This window comes from Girardinichthys multiradiatus, chromosome 2, assembly GCF_021462225.1.
Source record: "Girardinichthys multiradiatus isolate DD_20200921_A chromosome 2, DD_fGirMul_XY1, whole genome shotgun sequence".
Taxonomy (NCBI): domain Eukaryota; kingdom Metazoa; phylum Chordata; class Actinopteri; order Cyprinodontiformes; family Goodeidae; genus Girardinichthys; species Girardinichthys multiradiatus.
In genome coordinates, this window is record NC_061795.1 from 21,250,378 (window position 1) to 21,267,070 (window position 16,693).

Below are 16,693 nucleotides of genomic sequence, written 5' to 3' on the forward strand. Positions count from 1 at the left end.
ACAGTATGTTACCGAAACTAAACAGCAAAACCTTTTGTTGTTTAAAACAGTTTTTACCTATTTATGAACACTTCTAACAGATAAATGAACTAGATTTTATTGTGTTTTTAACTATAGTTACTGCATTTTAATTCAGATTTAATATATTTGCAACATATGTAGAATTACAAATTCCAGTGATAGCATTTAAATTTTAGCCTTATTAGTCTGAAAAGAATATTATAGGCTGGGCTACACATGATTTGAAGTCAAATCCACAGACTCCAATCTCCTTGGCCAAATAATTTTGTAGTGTTTTATGTGGAGCTAAATTGGGGCCATAACGTTTGTTCAAACGAAAAAAATTTGAACCTGAAAAATAAAAGTTTGATCAAAAGAAAAAAATTTAAAGCTGAAAAATAAAAGTTTGTTCAAAAGAAAAAAATTTGAACCTGAAAAAAAAAGCTTGTTCAAAAGAAACCATTTGAACTTGAAAAATAATTTTGAACCTCCCCCCAAAATAATTTGAAAACTGATAAAAAAAGTTTTGCAACTGAAAAAAAAAAACTGATGTGAAACTGGAAAAAAAAGTTAAAAACTACTTTTCAGATTCAAGTTTTTTTTTCCGAACTTGCAGATTTTTTTTCTCGCTTCAAACTTTTGGCCCGGTTTTGCGTGGGGGGCGGGGCCTCAGATCACGGGGGTGCGGAATCATGACTGACAGCTCAACACAGCAGCTGAACAACATCTTGCCAGCTGTTGCATTCAGGGACCGTGGGAACTGGAAATATCTGTAATACATCATCGATATTCTATATATATGTGATTGGTTTTGAAAGATAACATGCTTCACCGATAGAAGCAGCTTACGTGAATACACGACGCGCATCTCAGAGGAGAAAATATGATCTTGACAGATTTGCACAGCATTTTAAGTCCGTGTTGGAGATTTCCCATGCTCTCAACACAAAGCAAAAGAACCGCCAGACTAAGCGGCGGTATGAAACCAAATGCAAAACAAGCTGGTATTTTCCGAATATCCTTGCATAATTCAGCCTGGACTTGTTTTCACGGGTTTCGGTTTCTGGTGCATTTTTGATTAAAACGTGTTTGGTCTTCATTTAGTGAAGTGACTCACAGCCAGGGGCAAACTGGCATACGGGGCAACCGAGGAAATCCCCGGTGGACCGCTGGCTTAGACATTTCTTATTTTGTGAATGTTTAGTTGTTAATAACTGCCTTTCACAGATGCAGGGCGCTGGGCCGGTGGTTCACTTCAGCCTGTGAACCACCAGCCCACGAGCTGAATCACCGGCTCACCGCCTTGCACAGACGCAGGGCGAGCGCGACATCAAGTATGCAAGAGGCGACAGTTTCTGGGGCGCTGATATTTTGCTGGACCATTGTGCCCTAAACTATGCCATATCAACCTGTTAGGGATAACCTTTATTTATATGACTCATAGCAGTTTTTCCCATTTATACCATAATGATATAAAGCATAAGTTCTAATGTTTCCTTTTTCTTAGAATAGGATAATAAGGATAAATGGCCCAAGGTTTGTCATGAATGACCTGTGGCTGGGGCACTGGGTTCGATGGTGGAGCATGCTGTAACTGGTTTGATTAGAATGCAGCACACTTAGATTAAGGATGGACACCCGCTACTACACAACATACCAGATAGACACCGCAATGATGACACCAGTCTGCTGATAAACACTGAGGGAGGGAACATCCATTGCATCGGAGAGCCAGATATAAAAACTACGTGTGACCTTCTATCGGGGCTCTTCGTCATCCTTTCACAGACGCGATGGTCCTAGACGAGCCTCAGCACTGATCTCTGTAATCATTCCTCTGCCTAATTTAGATTAAAGGAACTGAAAGTTAGAAACTGTTTGAGAGTTGTTCCTTTAAGAGTCAGTGTTAGATAGAGTGGTATCGCTTCTGGGGACTAAGGACCGGAGAAACTCCGAGAGGTCTGACCGCCAACAGGTTGCAGTAGCTCGGACAAACCTCTCCTCTGCTCCAGTCAGGCAGATCAGCTCTGCTGCGCACTGACCAAACACGTTTTAATCAAAAATGCACCAGAAATTGAAACACGAGTCCAGTCCATGTGAAAACAAGTCCAGGCTTAATTATGCAAAACAAGGCCAAAAGTTTGAAGCCGAAAAAAAAATCTGCAAGTTCGAAAAAAAAACTTGAATCTGAAAAGTAGTTTTGAATTTGTTTTTTTCCAGTTTCTACGGTGGCCAGGGTTGCAAACCAACATTACAAAATCTAAAACGCTTTTACAACCTAAAGACAAATTAACATTTCAAAAAACTATTTAACAAGATGCGAAACAATTTTACAAGTACTGAAACTGATTTACATTACATAAAACCAATTTACATTTCAGAAAACAAATTTACATTTCAGAAAACCAATTTACATTTCAGAAAACAAATTTACATTTCAGAAAAAAATTTACATTTCAGAAAAAAATTTACATTTCAGAAAACAATTTAACAAGATGTGAAACAAATTCACATTTCAGAAAACAATTTAACAAGATGTGAAACAAATTTACATTTCAGAAAACAAATTTACATTTCAGAAAACAAATTTACATTTCAGAAAACAAATTTACATTTCAGAAAACAATTTAACAAGATGTGAAACAAATTTACATTTCAGAAAACAAATTTACATTTCAGAAAACAATTTAACAAGATGTGAAACAAATTTACATTTCAGAAAACAAATTTACATTTCAGAAAACAAATTTACATTTCAGAAAACAAATTTACATTTCAGAAAACAATTTAACAAGATGCAAAACACTTTTACAAGTACTGAAACAAATTTACATTTGACAAAATCAACCGGAAAGGGAATGTACCAACGCCGAGGCTGACCCGGAAGTCAGCCTCAGGGGCTGCATCTTTCGAAGGACCCGGTCTACGTGGGCTGGGTCCTTTGTCGACCGCTAAAACCAGCGCCATAGAAAGAGAAAGGGTCTTTCTATGGCGCTGGCTAAAACCACGGAGGCCGGAAGTGAGCAGCTGCAGATTGGGACGGTCTAGCCTTTACCAGCTGTTCCGGCCCTCACCTCAGCGTAACAGCTGTCGCCTAGCAACCGTAGCTGCGAGGAGAAAAAAGCAGTTAAAACAGAATGGAGTCGAACTTCTGGTAGTTTTATTTTTAATTCACAGACATCTCCTTTATTTTATCTCCGGCTGTGAGACAATCATGTTCAGGTAAAAAAGATGTTTGATTTAACTAGCCAATAAACAAAGAGATAGCAACTTTATGGCTAATGTATGTCAACATATTATATATATATATATATATATATATATATATATATAAATAACTTTCAAGTTTAAGATAGATGGGAATTATAAGGTATTTCATCCCCTCTGGCTGTTCTTATAATAATGCAGCGTTTTTGGTGTATTGGTATCTACTTGCTTTGATCACTTAAAATATCCAGAAGCATGCCTTAAAAATAATGTGTTTTTCCATCTCCATTCTTCCCTTTTCTAGACCAGACCCCTTTAATGCAGGATCAACCTGAATGTCCCAATCCTGAAACGCTTCTTCAACCAGGAGGACACCAGGCCTGATTTTCAGCTGAGCAGGGAGTCTCTGGCAGTGCTGCTTAATCTTTTGCACCAGGATCGGCGACATGGATGGGGTGCTACTATTGAGACCTTGGTTTTTCTTTTCTGGCTGGCAAGTGGCACATCCTACAGAGTGATCTGCAGAGTGTTTGGGATGCCTCGCTCTACTGTCCATTGCATCGTCCACAGAGTTACAGAGGAGATCGTGGCTATTCGTCACCAGGTCATCTACCTTCTAAAGACCCCTGAGGACTTAAGGCAGTGTCCCGTGAGTTTGCAGGGCTGGCACGCCACAGAGCTTTTCTTAAAGCTGTGGGTGCAATTGACGGCTGCCATATCTGCTTCAGGTGTCCAAGGAGCCCTGATGGTCAGTGCTACAGGAAAAGGAAACTCTTCCCTTCCATAATCCTGCAAGCAGTTTCTGAGAGCCATTTTATTGACACGTATGTGGGCTGGCCTGGGTCAGTGCATGACTCCACGGTGCTCCGCCACAGTCCACTGTACAGTTTATCCTCCTCCAGGGCATTTTATCCTTGCTGATGGAGGGTACCCATGCCTCCAATATCCACTCCCCCTCATCACTCCCTACAAGAGGACAAGACAAGGTGTGGGAGCCCAGCGCTTTAACAGCCATCATTCCAAAAACACGCTCTATAATAGAGCGTGTTTTTGGAATGATGAAAACCAGATTCAGGGCCATCTTCCTGCAAGCGCTGGAGGTGCACGACACCTTTGTACCTCACGTAAGTTTTGACCTAGATCCATTTTATATATACATTATACATAATAGGGATGGCGTGATTATCGATTGGATCGTCTATCGGCGATTGAAGGGTTGGATCATGATTTATTTTTTCAAAAGGCGATCTTTATTAATTAATTTAATGCCGTGCTGGGGATGTAAAATCAATTTTATTTGCGCGCTTCTCTGTAATTTAAAATGTTTTAATCAACATCCCCGTGATCTGTGCAATAGAGGGAATAAAATGCGTCTTTCTCTTTTTTCCTTTCACTTTTCTCGGAGTAAGCGCCTCTTCGTATCTCCGCTCGTCATCTTCTTGCGCTATACTCTGTGCGCCACAAGTGGTGCCGATAGTGCTGTATACACATATAGTCACAAAACGAATAAACCATGACAGGCATACATTTGAACAAGTAACTTTATTACAAATCGAGAGTTACAGTGTGAAATAAACTGGCTTTAATAAATAATGTGTACAAACAAAAAAGCTTAAACGGTAGAATTTCTTAGAAAATGTGAATGTTACCACAAAATAAAATCACTTCAAATATGACGCCTACTTAGGTTTGCCTTTCATAAGAAATTATTTCGAATGAACTTAAAGCTTAAAACATTAAACAATAGAACATTGCAGCCTGCGTATGATAAACAAATGAAAATAAATATATGACCTACTTTTACAAATTATTTGACAAAAAAACAAGCATGTTAACTTTATCTGGCTTTAGCAGACTGCGGTACCGGGTTACAACATTCCCTGCTTTACTGAATATGCGCTCCGATGGCGTGCTGGTCGCAGGAATGCACAAATATTTCTGTGCAATTTTTGCCATTAAGGGTAAGTGGCTTTCGTTCCTTTTCCACCATTCAAGAGCGTTGGTTTCTCCATCAACTACCTCTTCTTGGAGGTAATTCGCCATTTCCGCCTGCGCTTGCTGCTCAGGAGTTGCAACAGAAGCAGGTCTTATTGTGCCAAGGAGACTGCCAAGTGTTTTCTTCTTTTTGCTTGGCTGAGACTGGGAGAAAGGAGGTGCATCGTCATCATCCGTAGAGTCCCGCACAGTCACAGGTGGTCCGGAAGTAGTCTGCTTCCAGAACAGCACCATCTCATCCTCCAGCTGGGTTCTGATGTAGTCCAGGTCAATACTGCCCATGTGAGTAGCTTTGTACCGCGGGTCAAGGAGGGCAGCTGTGCGCATTAACTGGATGATCTTGTCGTTGTCATTTCTACTGTCAAGTTGCTCCAGGATCGTTTGTTTAATGGCTGCAGTCAGTTTGGCATCGCTCTCTTTTTCCTTGAGAGTATCTTTAATCAAATGAAGCAGAGGCAGCAGCGATGAGATGGTGACGTCACGCTCACTTGACAAGATGTCTGTAAATTCAGATACAGACTTCAGGCCTTCTGTGACAGCCTCCAGCACGCTTACATCTTGCCAGCTAATGGTTGGTAGTGTGCGCCGACTCCTGTCATCAGCAAAAACCCTTCTGATGTGAGGCAGCAGGGTGTGGGTCCTCTCTGTCATGGCATATTTGCTGCCCCAGCGCGTTGCACAATCCTGTTTTATAAGAGAAAATATAATGGGCAAAGGGCAGTTATAGGTTGAGTAAAAGCAATGTGCGTATTGTTACTTTCTAAATGCGCTGTCTTCTGTGTGTATGTTTGTATGCAGACACCGATAAAACTATCCTCCAATCTATGTTATGTTATTATTGGTAATAATACAGTGGCAACACTAAGCTAGTGATGAAATTGTAAATTTTTAACAGAAAACATATGATTGAAACTGAGTTTGTTATTGCTTGGTGGGATAACGGCTATATGTTACGGAAGAGTATTAGGGCCACTAAAAAAATAAAATAAAATTCTGACTTTAATCTCAGAATTCTGACTTTTTTCTCAGAATTCTGACTTTAATCTCAGAATTCTGACTTTTTTCTCAGAATTCTGACTTTAATTAATCTCAGAATTCTGACTTTAATCTCAGAATTCTGACTTTTTTCTCAGAATTCTGACTTTAATCTCAGAATTCTGACTTTTTTCTCAGAATTCTGACTTTAATGTCAGAATTCTGACTTTAATCTCAGAATTCTGACTTTTTTCTCAGAATTCTGACTTTTTTCTCAGAATTCTGACTTTAATCTCAGAATTCTGACTTTAATTAATCTCAGAATTCTGACTTTAATCTCAGAAGTCTGAATTTTTTCTCAGAATTCTGACTTTAATCTCAGAATTCTGACTTTTTTCTCAGAATTCTGACTTTTTTCTCAGAATTCTGACTTTTTTCTCAGAATTCTGACTTTTTTCTCAGAATTCTGACTTTAATCTCAGAATTCTGACTTTTTTCTCAGAATTCTGACTTTTTTTCTCAGAATTCTGACTTTAATCTCAGAATTCTGACTTTTTTCTCAGAATTCTGACTTTTTTCTCAGAATTCTGACTTTAATCTCAGAATTCTGACTTTAATCTCAGAATTTTGACTTTAATGCAGGTGAGCACCTGGAAGCATCTGGGTGCAACCAGCTTCATCGCCTGAGATGTGAGTCGTGCAGGGGAACGTCCAGCAATCTTGGGGAACATGTCAGATTTAAGTGACTTTTTACGTGGCCGAGGGCTTCCTGAAGATGCCATTTCATTATTGGAAGAGCAGAAGGTGAGTAAAACAACAGAGTTAGTTTAGTGTCCAAAACGGAACGAGCTGTTAGCATGTTTGTTAGCTTACATCGTTAGGAGGAATAAACGTGTTCCACAATGTTACATCACACGCATTGAATATAGGGTTATTAGCTGCTGATTGCTGGAATTATCCTAAAAGTGTTGGTTGTGTTTTATTTGATTGTTCTTTGTGTTGAATGTTTTCCAAGGAAATTAACCAGTAGTTGAATTATAGACGCTAACCACCTGCCAACATGAAAAATGTATTTGATGCGTTCAATTGAGTAACTTTTCGTACAGCAGAGGAGAGAAACTTGAATGAAATTGAAGGTGAAATACATGTTTATATATATTAATCAGGAAAATGGATGGCTTGCATAAACAGCTGCCGATCCCCGATTGTTGTTCTGATTGTGGTTGACTAAAGATCCTCTCAAACCATTCGCTAGCACCAACTAATGTTGTGCAAATAACTATATATAGGCTATGTTAGTGGTACAATGTCGGAAAAATATACAAACTTGTTAAAATGTCAGAATCACAAAATAATTTTCCTGCTCTGTGTTTTATGTGCCAGCTCAAGACTTAAATTACATTTTATACTCTGAGCTACCCTCATTGTTGTCAGTGCAGTTATCGCCAAGGTGCGGAAATGGTGGGCTACAGTTCACTAAATCAAACTTAATACACTCATTAATGTTTCTTATAAAACAGTAAAACTAAAATTGCTGGTTGGGGAGCACAGCCGCCTTGAACTTTGACCACAGGGTGATGTTGTTCGCACAACCAATGGAAATGCAAAATTATGTGATGGATGGATGGATGGATGGATGATCCAATTGCTGTTCCAAATAATGATATACAATGTTTCATTGTGTGTTCTCTGTGTAATACCCTTTATTAGACTGTATATTAATGAATCGGTGTTATTGTACCGACATGATAATCAATCCAATCCTTTCATTTTAAAATAAAGTAGAGGATGGTCCATTTACTGAAAGGCTATGCTTTAGCTCCTTCTTTCACCATTGTATGTCTCCCTAAAACAGTATATAGCTTTTATGCTATTTAAAGTCAGTATTTTCCTATTGGCATAAGGGTGATCTTAACACTGATTTGCAGGGAAGACTTTGAAAAAAAGTAATTGTGTTTTCTGTCTGTTTTTGTGCAGATTGATTGGGATGTCATAGGGCTGATGGATGACGCAACTCTGGCAAATTACATCCCTTCCTATGGAGACCGAATTGTCCTCTTCAATTTCTGCAAAAGCAAACAACCACTCTCAAAAAGAAAACAGGGTCTTCTGGCAAGAGTTCCCCTCTCAGAGTGAGAGACACAGTTCCTGAAATGTCAGATTTGGATGACCTAGTCAGACTGTACTTCAGACTTTCTTTCAGTAACAAAGAAATACTTGCAATTTTAGCACACAGTCATCAGACTATAATAAGTGTTCGAACTCTAAAGAGAATTTGTAAAAGACTTGGGCTGTTCAGAAGGAAGAATCAGTCAGACCTGGAAGAAGTGATGGTCTTTGTCCAACAAGAAATCATGACCAGTGGTCAGATGCAAGGTTATCGTTGGCTACATCTTCGTGCAGTTCAATGTGGAATTGTGGTGTCACAAGATACTGTAAGACGCATAATTAAATTGGTTGACCCACAAGGTGTGGAACTAAGACGAGCTCGACAATTGAAAAGACGTCAGTACAACTGCAAAGGACCAAATGCACTTTGGCACATGGATGGCTATGATAAACTAAAACTATATGGCATTGCTATTAGTGGCTGCATAGACGGTTTTAGCCGCTATGTTTTATGGATGGAGGCTTATGTCACAAACAATGACCCTAAATTGATTGCAAGTTATTTTCTGAAAACAGTTTCATGCATCAATGGATGTCCAGAGAGGATACGTGCTGACAGAGGCACAGAAAATAGATGTGTCGAACAAATGCAGATGTTTCTGCGGAGAAACCACACAGACAGTTTTGCAGGGGATAAAAGTTTCGTTTATGGAAGAAGTACAGCCAACCAACGCATAGAAGGGTGGTGGGCTACCCTCCGCAAACAAAGTGCACAGTTTTGGATGAGCTTATTTCAAACCTTTCAGGATGATGGTCACTTCACCGGAGACTTTTTGGACAAAAATCTTATCCAATTCTGCTTTCTTAATCTTATTCAGGTAAAAGGGTGTACACATGTTCTGTAATGTCTGTTTCAAAAGTTGAACATGTAAATGTTCTGGTAGTGTTTTTAGAAATATCAAAAGGTCTTTTGTGAATAAAATGAGTTTATTTTCATTTTAATAATTTGATGGAATTTATTTTATCATTAGACATAACTACACCTTTCTCAGCACATGTGCATGGAGCAAATTTGTTTTTATTGCCAAATGTTTTAAATTAGTAGGGAGTCTGTTCCCCAGTGCTCCCTTGGGTCTGGTTTCAGAAAGCATTTTTATCAGTAAGTTAATGCTACATATGAAATTAGGGATCATACAGTTTAAAGTGTTGCACCTCTCTGTGTGCATGTGCTGTTTGCTGAAAGTGCTATATTGTTGTTGTGCTTGTCATTAGAGGTCACTTTCTTTTTGTATGAATTACTTAATAAGCCCCAACCTTGGGAAAAGTTATTGTTCCATTATCTGTTTTATACATTTACACTGTGCTGTTTTTATGCAGGATGAACTTGATGACGTTGTGCACACATGGAACTCACACAAAATCAGGCCAAGTGGTGGTGCATCATCGGGTCAACCAGTAGTGATGTACTCTTTTCCAGAGCTGCACAGGGCTGAGGATAGACTGAAACCTGTTTTCATGGATGAGATCAATGTGTGCATGGAAGAGTGTACACCAAAAGGCCAATATCCCTGCGATGAAACAGTGTTTGAACTTTGTTGTCTGCTTATGGTAGAAAATGAATGGAATGCCCCAAGAGATCCACTTGTTGCTGCTGATCTGTATATAAGGTTAAGAGAAAAAATACTCCAAAGTGTTAAAGAAATTTCTGTAGTCAAAAAGAGAAAAAACAGTGTTTCTGTTTATCTTGATTATGTGAGTAGTTGTCATGTCTTACAGGTACCCTATATGCAGGTATTCTTGCTTTGTATCAAATGAAAGACATTTTGGGGGCAAGCAAACATGTCATTTTTTACGTCATTCTGTCAGAATATTAATGGTTATTACTGGTATAATGTAAATGCAGTGTTTTGATATGAGTTTAGTCTTTCAGCTACCATTTTACTGATCAAAGTAAAAAAATGTTTGGTTGACATCTTGTCCCAATATATAGTTTTTTTTTTACTTTTACACTCAGTCATTAGAAGTAGCAATGCTCATTTCTTGTCAAATATAGATAGTGTGATGTGATCATCAGTTATGTAACAAATTCTTCTAACTAGCTATGCTTTCAGCTGCATAAACAAATGTATTTTTTCTTCTAACACAATTCTGTATTGTTAAATAAAATCCAATGACAATGTGTGTGTGAAATGTGAATTAAATGGCAGTACGAGTACAGCAAAAAGGATATTATAAAATTTGTAAACCTGCCTTCCATTAAATATAAACATCACTGTTTTGTTGCCAGGCATTTGTGAAGTATAAACTCACTAGCTATCCGTTGCATTCTGTTGCCAACTTTTTTTCTTACTATTCATGACTGGCAATCCAGATCGATATTTGTAAGCCTTGTGTGTATCAGCAAATTACCCATGCATTAACTCGGGGAGGAGGGGCAAGTTCAGCCCTCGAGAGCTACTGTCCTTCATCTTTTAGGTGGATCCCTTCTCCATCATACCTGAATAAAATGAATAGCTTGTTATCAAGCCTCTTCAGGGCATCCCTGCACCTATGTGACAAAACAGTGCCCAAAAGAAGTTCCAAGTTATTGTCCCATTAAGTCTGAAACCATTTGCAATTATCAAATGTGTATCTAACTTTTTCTAATGACATGTTAAAGACAAATAAATGGCATTCAGCACTGTTACTGAGTTCTTTTGAATTCTGATTCCATTCTCTTCATTTTCTCACAATACATGATTTACCTTAGGGTTATTCATTATCCTGTAAAGTTAAATATTTCTCAATTAAATTAGCTGATCACAGTCTTTAATTTGGTCGATGAAAGTCAAGCCACATGTTAAATTTTTCTTTCATTTACAGTTAACACATATTAAAAGCTGGAGGTAAGGGGATAGATTTGACGCCTGTTCAAATGGATAAGGAGCTAGATCAACATATTAAAAACCATGATAGAATTTTATTTTAAAGTAACATTTATTAGCAAAATTTTACAAGAAACATTTTCTTGCTAATCCCAACAACATGGCCATTAGAATGAGCCAACCTTTAAAAACAGAAACTAGATCTAATACAACCCTGTGTTATACATCAGTGACAGTGTAAAACATTAACACTATTGCTCTTGTGGTATCAAAAATAACAAGTCATCTAGGGTGTAGAGATAAAACAAGTGCTAATTGTTGAGGAAATGCAGAAACAAAAATTGGATATCTTCTGTTCACCGAGCACTGCACTGCATTGTATACTTTCTATTTATAACATTAGAAACCAGTACATTTCTTCAAAACAGACTGAATCCATTATGCAGTGGATTATTGGTGTATGAGAAACACACATGCTTAGAATCAATATGACATTTAGAAAATACTGGAAAATATATAAATATATTTTCTGTAACTTTCAATTGTACTTTAACAGCAAATACTAAAAATTGAAACCTCAGCTTAACTTAGCTAACAATTGCATAAACTGTAAAGAAACATACTGTCAGACATGACTAATTCAAATATGTAAAATTGTACAGATAACATTTACAATGTAACAATGTTTGAGTTTTATCCAGACCCAATAATAAAATATCTGGATTAATTAAGTCTGACTCCTTACTTACAAGAGTATTTGATTTAGCTAAACTGCTACAAAACATGAGGCACTAAAGAAGCTTAAAAAAGAAGCTTCATTACATTTTCTTTAGATCTCTTGAAATAATTTTTCCTGTTGCTGCTACAGGTTTCTTTCATGCAGCAGGAGAACTCAGATCTGGTGAAGACAGCTCTGGATATAGTAATAAACAGTGTACTCATTTTTTTTTTTTTACCACTTCATTGTATCGTGTGAAACTAGGAATGATAAAAGAAACTGGAATAATTGCAGTCAAAACTGGTCTTCTGACATAAATGGACAATTACAATTTGTTTTAAACAAGCGTAATTTTCATAAGTTCAAAATACATATTCTTTATGTCTCTTTGCAGCTCTGCTCTAGTCTGCATGAACCATTCAAATGTAGTGGATTGCAGTAGCTGTCTAAACAATGTCCATTACCCAGACATTACTTTCAAGAACGGCATTAAATTCAGAACGGAAGTCTGGGAAATTTTCATAGTTGTCAGCTATTTGCAGAATACTTCCACATGTGTGACCCACTGGTCTTCTTGTGAATGCCGTCATATCTTGAAATTCCACAAAAATACTGTTTGTTACTATAAGATCAGATCCAGTGCAGAATCGCATAAATTTCTGAAGTTTAATGTCATCCAGCTCTCTGATGAATCTTTTGAGATGATTTCCCACATCTTTTTGCTTTGGAGACAAATCCTCAACAAATTTCAGCAGTTGGCAGACTTTTTTTGATGTTGGTTGCAGGTCTGAGAACAACTTGATCATTGCCTCTGGACTGAGGGAAATATGTGGATAGATGATCTCTCTCCAGCAGTCAATGACGAACATTGGTTTTTGGACAAGCTCTTTGTGTGCTATTTCATCAAGGATTGTAGGAAGAGACTCGGCAGTTATTCTTTTTCTACAGCCATAACTGTCAAGAACCTCCACAAGATCATCTTGGTCAACAGCAGAAAAATTCTTGACTGCTTCGCTCAAAACCTCACATTCTTGGCTGCTGACAAACTGTAGAAAATGTGCTTTAAGATCGCTGTAAACGCTACTGAAAAGCACTTGTTCAAGAAAAGGGATTGCAAGTTTATTTGGAAAATACTGACAGTCTTGGTAACCTTTCAAAAGTATTCGTCCAACTGCCTTCCATTTTTCAGCAGGAAAATCATGGCGAATGAAGGGCACCTTAACTGTTGTACCGAGGGTGCATCGCTCATAGAATTCATTCCAGAAGCAGGCGAGAACATCTCTTAGTATCCCTGAGCCACTGCCTGCTTCTTCTGTGTTGTCTGGAAGTATGCGCTTCACATTCAGTGTTTTTCTCATAATATCTGAATCAGAGAAAGCAGTAATAATGTCATGTAAAGTGTTAGTATGATGTACAGTGATTGTTATTGCATCATCTGGATTAGCTGGACTGAGGGGTACAAGAAAACCCTCATAGATTAATGTGTCTTCTGTATCTTCCTCAGCATTAAGAATGGGACCAAAAGTAATTTCTGAATCATCTGAAGGTTCTAAACCAGGGTGGGCATCAACAGAAGAACTCCTGACTTCCCACGTTTGCAATGGATTAATTTCACTGCTACTGCTTTCCAAGACAAATATGACTTCAGATGTCTCGCTGTCATCTTCTTCAGGAACTTTTGGCTTTGTTGCAATGTAGAAGCGTAACATTGTCAGCCTCGCTGCTTCATACATATTGCCAATCGTCAGGCAGGTGTCATCAGTAAGGTGGTTCTGTTTAAAGTCCCAAACCTCAAACTCAAAATCTGTCTCAGGACCCTTAGGAGACATGCCATCAGGAAAAGAAAGTTTCTTTCCTTCATGAAGAATATCTTTTAATTCAGAATCGGTGGCCATTTGAATTTTTCTAGTCCCACCTCCCTGTTTCGCTCTCACCTGTTTGGTTATTTTTCCATCAGTATGTATCCATCCTATCTCAATATTTCGTGTTGCTTTTTGCTTCTTTGTCTGTCTTGTTCTTTCTTGAGAGGTGTTTTCCTTTGGACTTTCCTTTTTGGTTTTCATTTTCTCACGAAGCTTCTGCGGAAGACCCTGTTTTCTTTTTGAGAGTGGTTGTTTGCTTTTGCAGAAATTGAAGAGGGCAATTCGGTCTCCATAGGAAGGGATGTAATTTGCCAGAGTTGCGTCATCCATCAGCGCTATGACATCCCAATCAATCTGCACAAAAACAGACAGAAAACACAATTACTTTTTTTCAAAGTCTTCCCTGCAAATCAGTGTTAAGATCACCCTTATGCCAATAGGAAAATACTGACTTTAAATAGCATAAAAGCTATATACTGTTTTAGGGAGACATACAATGGTGAAAGAAGGAGCTAAAGCATAGCCTTTCAGTAAATGGACCATCCTCTACTTTATTTTAAAATGAAAGGATTGGATTGATTATCATGTCGGTACAATAACACCGATTCATTAATATACAGTCTAATAAAGGGTATTACACAGAGAACACACAATGAAACATTGTATATCATTATTTGGAACAGCAATTGGATCATCCATCCATCCATCCATCACATAATTTTGCATTTCCATTGGTTGTGCGAACAACATCACCCTGTGGTCAAAGTTCAAGGCGGCTGTGCTCCCCAACCAGCAATTTTAGTTTTACTGTTTTATAAGAAACATTAATGAGTGTATTAAGTTTGATTTAGTGAACTGTAGCCCACCATTTCCGCACCTTGGCGATAACTGCACTGACAACAATGAGGGTAGCTCAGAGTATAAAATGTAATTTAAGTCTTGAGCTGGCACATAAAACACAGAGCAGGAAAATTATTTTTTGATTCTGACATTTTAACAAGTTTGTATATTTTTCCGACATTGTACCACTAACATAGCCTGTATATAGTTATTTGCACAACATTAGTTGGTGCTAGCGAATGGTTTGAGAGGATCTTTAGTCAACCACAATCAGAACAACAATCGGGGATCGGCAGCTGTTTATGCAAGCCATCCATTTTCCTGATTAATATATATAAACATGTATTTCACCTTCAATTTCATTCAAGTTTCTCTCCTCTGCTGTACGAAAAGTTACTCAATTGAACGCATCAAATACATTTTTCATGTTGGCAGGTGGTTAGCGTCTATAATTCAACTACTGGTTAATTTCCTTGGAAAACATTCAACACAAAGAACAATCAAATAAAACACAACCAACACTTTTAGGATAATTCCAGCAATCAGCAGCTAATAACCCTATATTCAATGCGTGTGATGTAACATTGTGGAACACGTTTATTCCTCCTAACGATGTAAGCTAACAAACATGCTAACAGCTCGTTCCGTTTTGGACACTAAACTAACTCTGTTGTTTTACTCACCTTCTGCTCTTCCAATAATGAAATGGCATCTTCAGGAAGCCCTCGGCCACGTAAAAAGTCACTTAAATCTGACATGTTCCCCAAGATTGCTGGACGTTCCCCTGCACGACTCACATCTCAGGCGATGAAGCTGGTTGCACCCAGATGCTTCCAGGTGCTCACCTGCATTAAAGTCAAAATTCTGAGATTAAAGTCAGAATTCTGAGATTAAAGTCAGAATTCTGAGAAAAAAGTCAGAATTCTGAGATTAAAGTCAGAATTCTGACATTAAAGTCAGAATTCTGAGATTAAAGTCAGAATTTTATTTTATTTTTTTAGTGGCCCTAATACTCTTCCGTAATATGTTAATACTTACAGTTATTAAAGAAAGCGGTTTCTTTATCCCCTGTTGCTCTTGCTCTTTCCTGAGTTGCTGTCGCCTTTGCCAACTGTGTGAAAAGGCTCCATTTATTTGGCGACACACTCCGAAAGCCCGGTCCGTTTTGTTTTTTTCTTTATTCAAGGCATTGTTGACGGCTAAGTTCAAATTATGCCCGAAACAACTGATCCACGGCCACTTAAGATCACGAACAGCTGCAACGATGTTGGCTCCGTTGTCGCTTGTAATGCAGACGACTTTCTCTTCTCCTATTCCCCATGCTTGCAACCCATCATGGAGTGCTTCAGCTAGCACCGCCGCGGTGTGACTCTCTGGGGTAAAAGCTGTCTCGAGACATTTGGATTTTAATGTCCAGTCTTTTGAGACATAGTGCGCAGTTATGGACATATAAGAAGACATGTTAATGCTTGACCACATATCCGTAGTCAAAGCAATGAAGTTGGCCTCTTTTAATTCATTAACTATTTCCCCTCTCAGCTGTTCATACAGTTTTGGCACAGCAGTCTCCGAGAAATATTTCCTCCCAGGCGGTTCATACTGCGCATCCAGTGTAGTCAACATTTTTTTGAAACTTTCTCTTTCAACCGCCTGAAATGGGACGCACTCCTTCGCCAGAACTCTTGCAACAGCTGTTGTACACTTGGTCCATCTTTCGCTGCTTGGCCTGCATTTAGTTGATTTAGCAAAAGCTGCTGATATTGTGGGCTGCCCCCGTGGCTGTCCCCCAGAAGCACCTGCAGCGCTGCTGGTTGGAGGCAGTTTTGCGGCCTCGGCGGGGTGATGGACTCGAATGTGCGCGAATAAATTTGTGGTTTGCCTATCCTTCGCAGGCACACATAATTTGCATAATGTGCAAATAGGCTGTGTTAGGTCTTGAGGCTCACCGTTAGCATTTGGATAGAACCTAAAATATGCCCAAATAACCGACTTAGCATTCTTTTTGGGCACCAAATTGCTGTCTGACTCCGCCATGTTTTCGGCACCAAGATTTTTTTTTTTGATGACATAATTGCGCCCGCCCCATCAGCCGATTGGATCGTCTATCGGCGATAGCCAGTGAC

General features: G+C 38.5%; 2 protein-coding genes and 1 long non-coding RNA gene across 5 annotated transcripts; 1 reads left to right on the forward strand and 2 right to left on the reverse strand.

Moving 5' to 3' along the window:
* The first annotated feature begins 4,270 nt into the window (after nucleotides 1-4,270).
* On the forward strand, nucleotides 4,271-10,976 carry LOC124881124. 3 transcript variants are annotated; one of them, XM_047386637.1, is made up of 4 exons: nucleotides 4,272-4,331; nucleotides 6,820-6,981; nucleotides 8,155-9,164; nucleotides 9,664-10,976. In XM_047386637.1, exons 3-4 carry the CDS (start codon nucleotides 8,331-8,333, stop codon nucleotides 10,099-10,101), a joined length of 1,272 nt encoding a protein of 423 aa, XP_047242593.1. In that variant the 5' UTR covers nucleotides 4,272-4,331; nucleotides 6,820-6,981; nucleotides 8,155-8,330; the 3' UTR covers nucleotides 10,102-10,976. The 3 variants fall into 3 exon arrangements, with proteins under 3 accessions (XP_047242602.1, XP_047242593.1, XP_047242609.1); XM_047386653.1 differs by having other exon boundaries at nucleotides 8,155-8,309; XM_047386646.1 differs by lacking the exon at nucleotides 6,820-6,981 and having other exon boundaries at nucleotides 4,271-4,331.
* On the reverse strand, nucleotides 4,731-16,226 carry LOC124881053 (E3 SUMO-protein ligase ZBED1-like). Its single transcript, XM_047386542.1, has 2 exons — nucleotides 15,609-16,226; nucleotides 4,731-5,886 (listed from the first exon to the last, which is right to left on the reverse strand). The coding sequence occupies exons 1-2, from the start codon at nucleotides 16,191-16,193 to the stop codon at nucleotides 5,008-5,010; spliced, it is 1,464 nt and encodes a 487-aa protein (XP_047242498.1). The 5' UTR covers nucleotides 16,194-16,226; the 3' UTR covers nucleotides 4,731-5,007.
* Nucleotides 13,999-15,530, reverse strand: LOC124881230. Its single transcript, XR_007041577.1, has 2 exons — nucleotides 15,254-15,530; nucleotides 13,999-14,084 (listed from the first exon to the last, which is right to left on the reverse strand). It is a non-coding gene; the product is annotated as an uncharacterized LOC124881230 (long non-coding RNA).
* Nucleotides 16,227-16,693: the final 467 nt, after the last annotated feature.

What these genes read in the sequence shown, in the direction of transcription:
- LOC124881124 (XM_047386646.1), top strand. Translation starts at nt 8,331, where the DNA reads ATGTCAGATTTGGATGACCTAGTCAGACTGTACTTCAGACTTTCTTTC. An exon ending in GCTTTCTTAATCTTATTCAG is followed by an intron (nt 9,165 to 9,663) that starts GTAAAAGGGTGT and finishes GTTTTTATGCAG; the next exon opens with GATGAACTTGATGACGTTGT.
- LOC124881053 (XM_047386542.1), bottom strand. Translation starts at nt 16,193, where the DNA reads ATGTTGACTACACTGGATGCGCAGTATGAACCGCCTGGGAGGAAATAT. An exon ending in AACCGCTTTCTTTAATAACT is followed by an intron (nt 5,887 to 15,608) that starts GTAAGTATTAAC and finishes CTTATAAAACAG; the next exon opens with GATTGTGCAACGCGCTGGGG.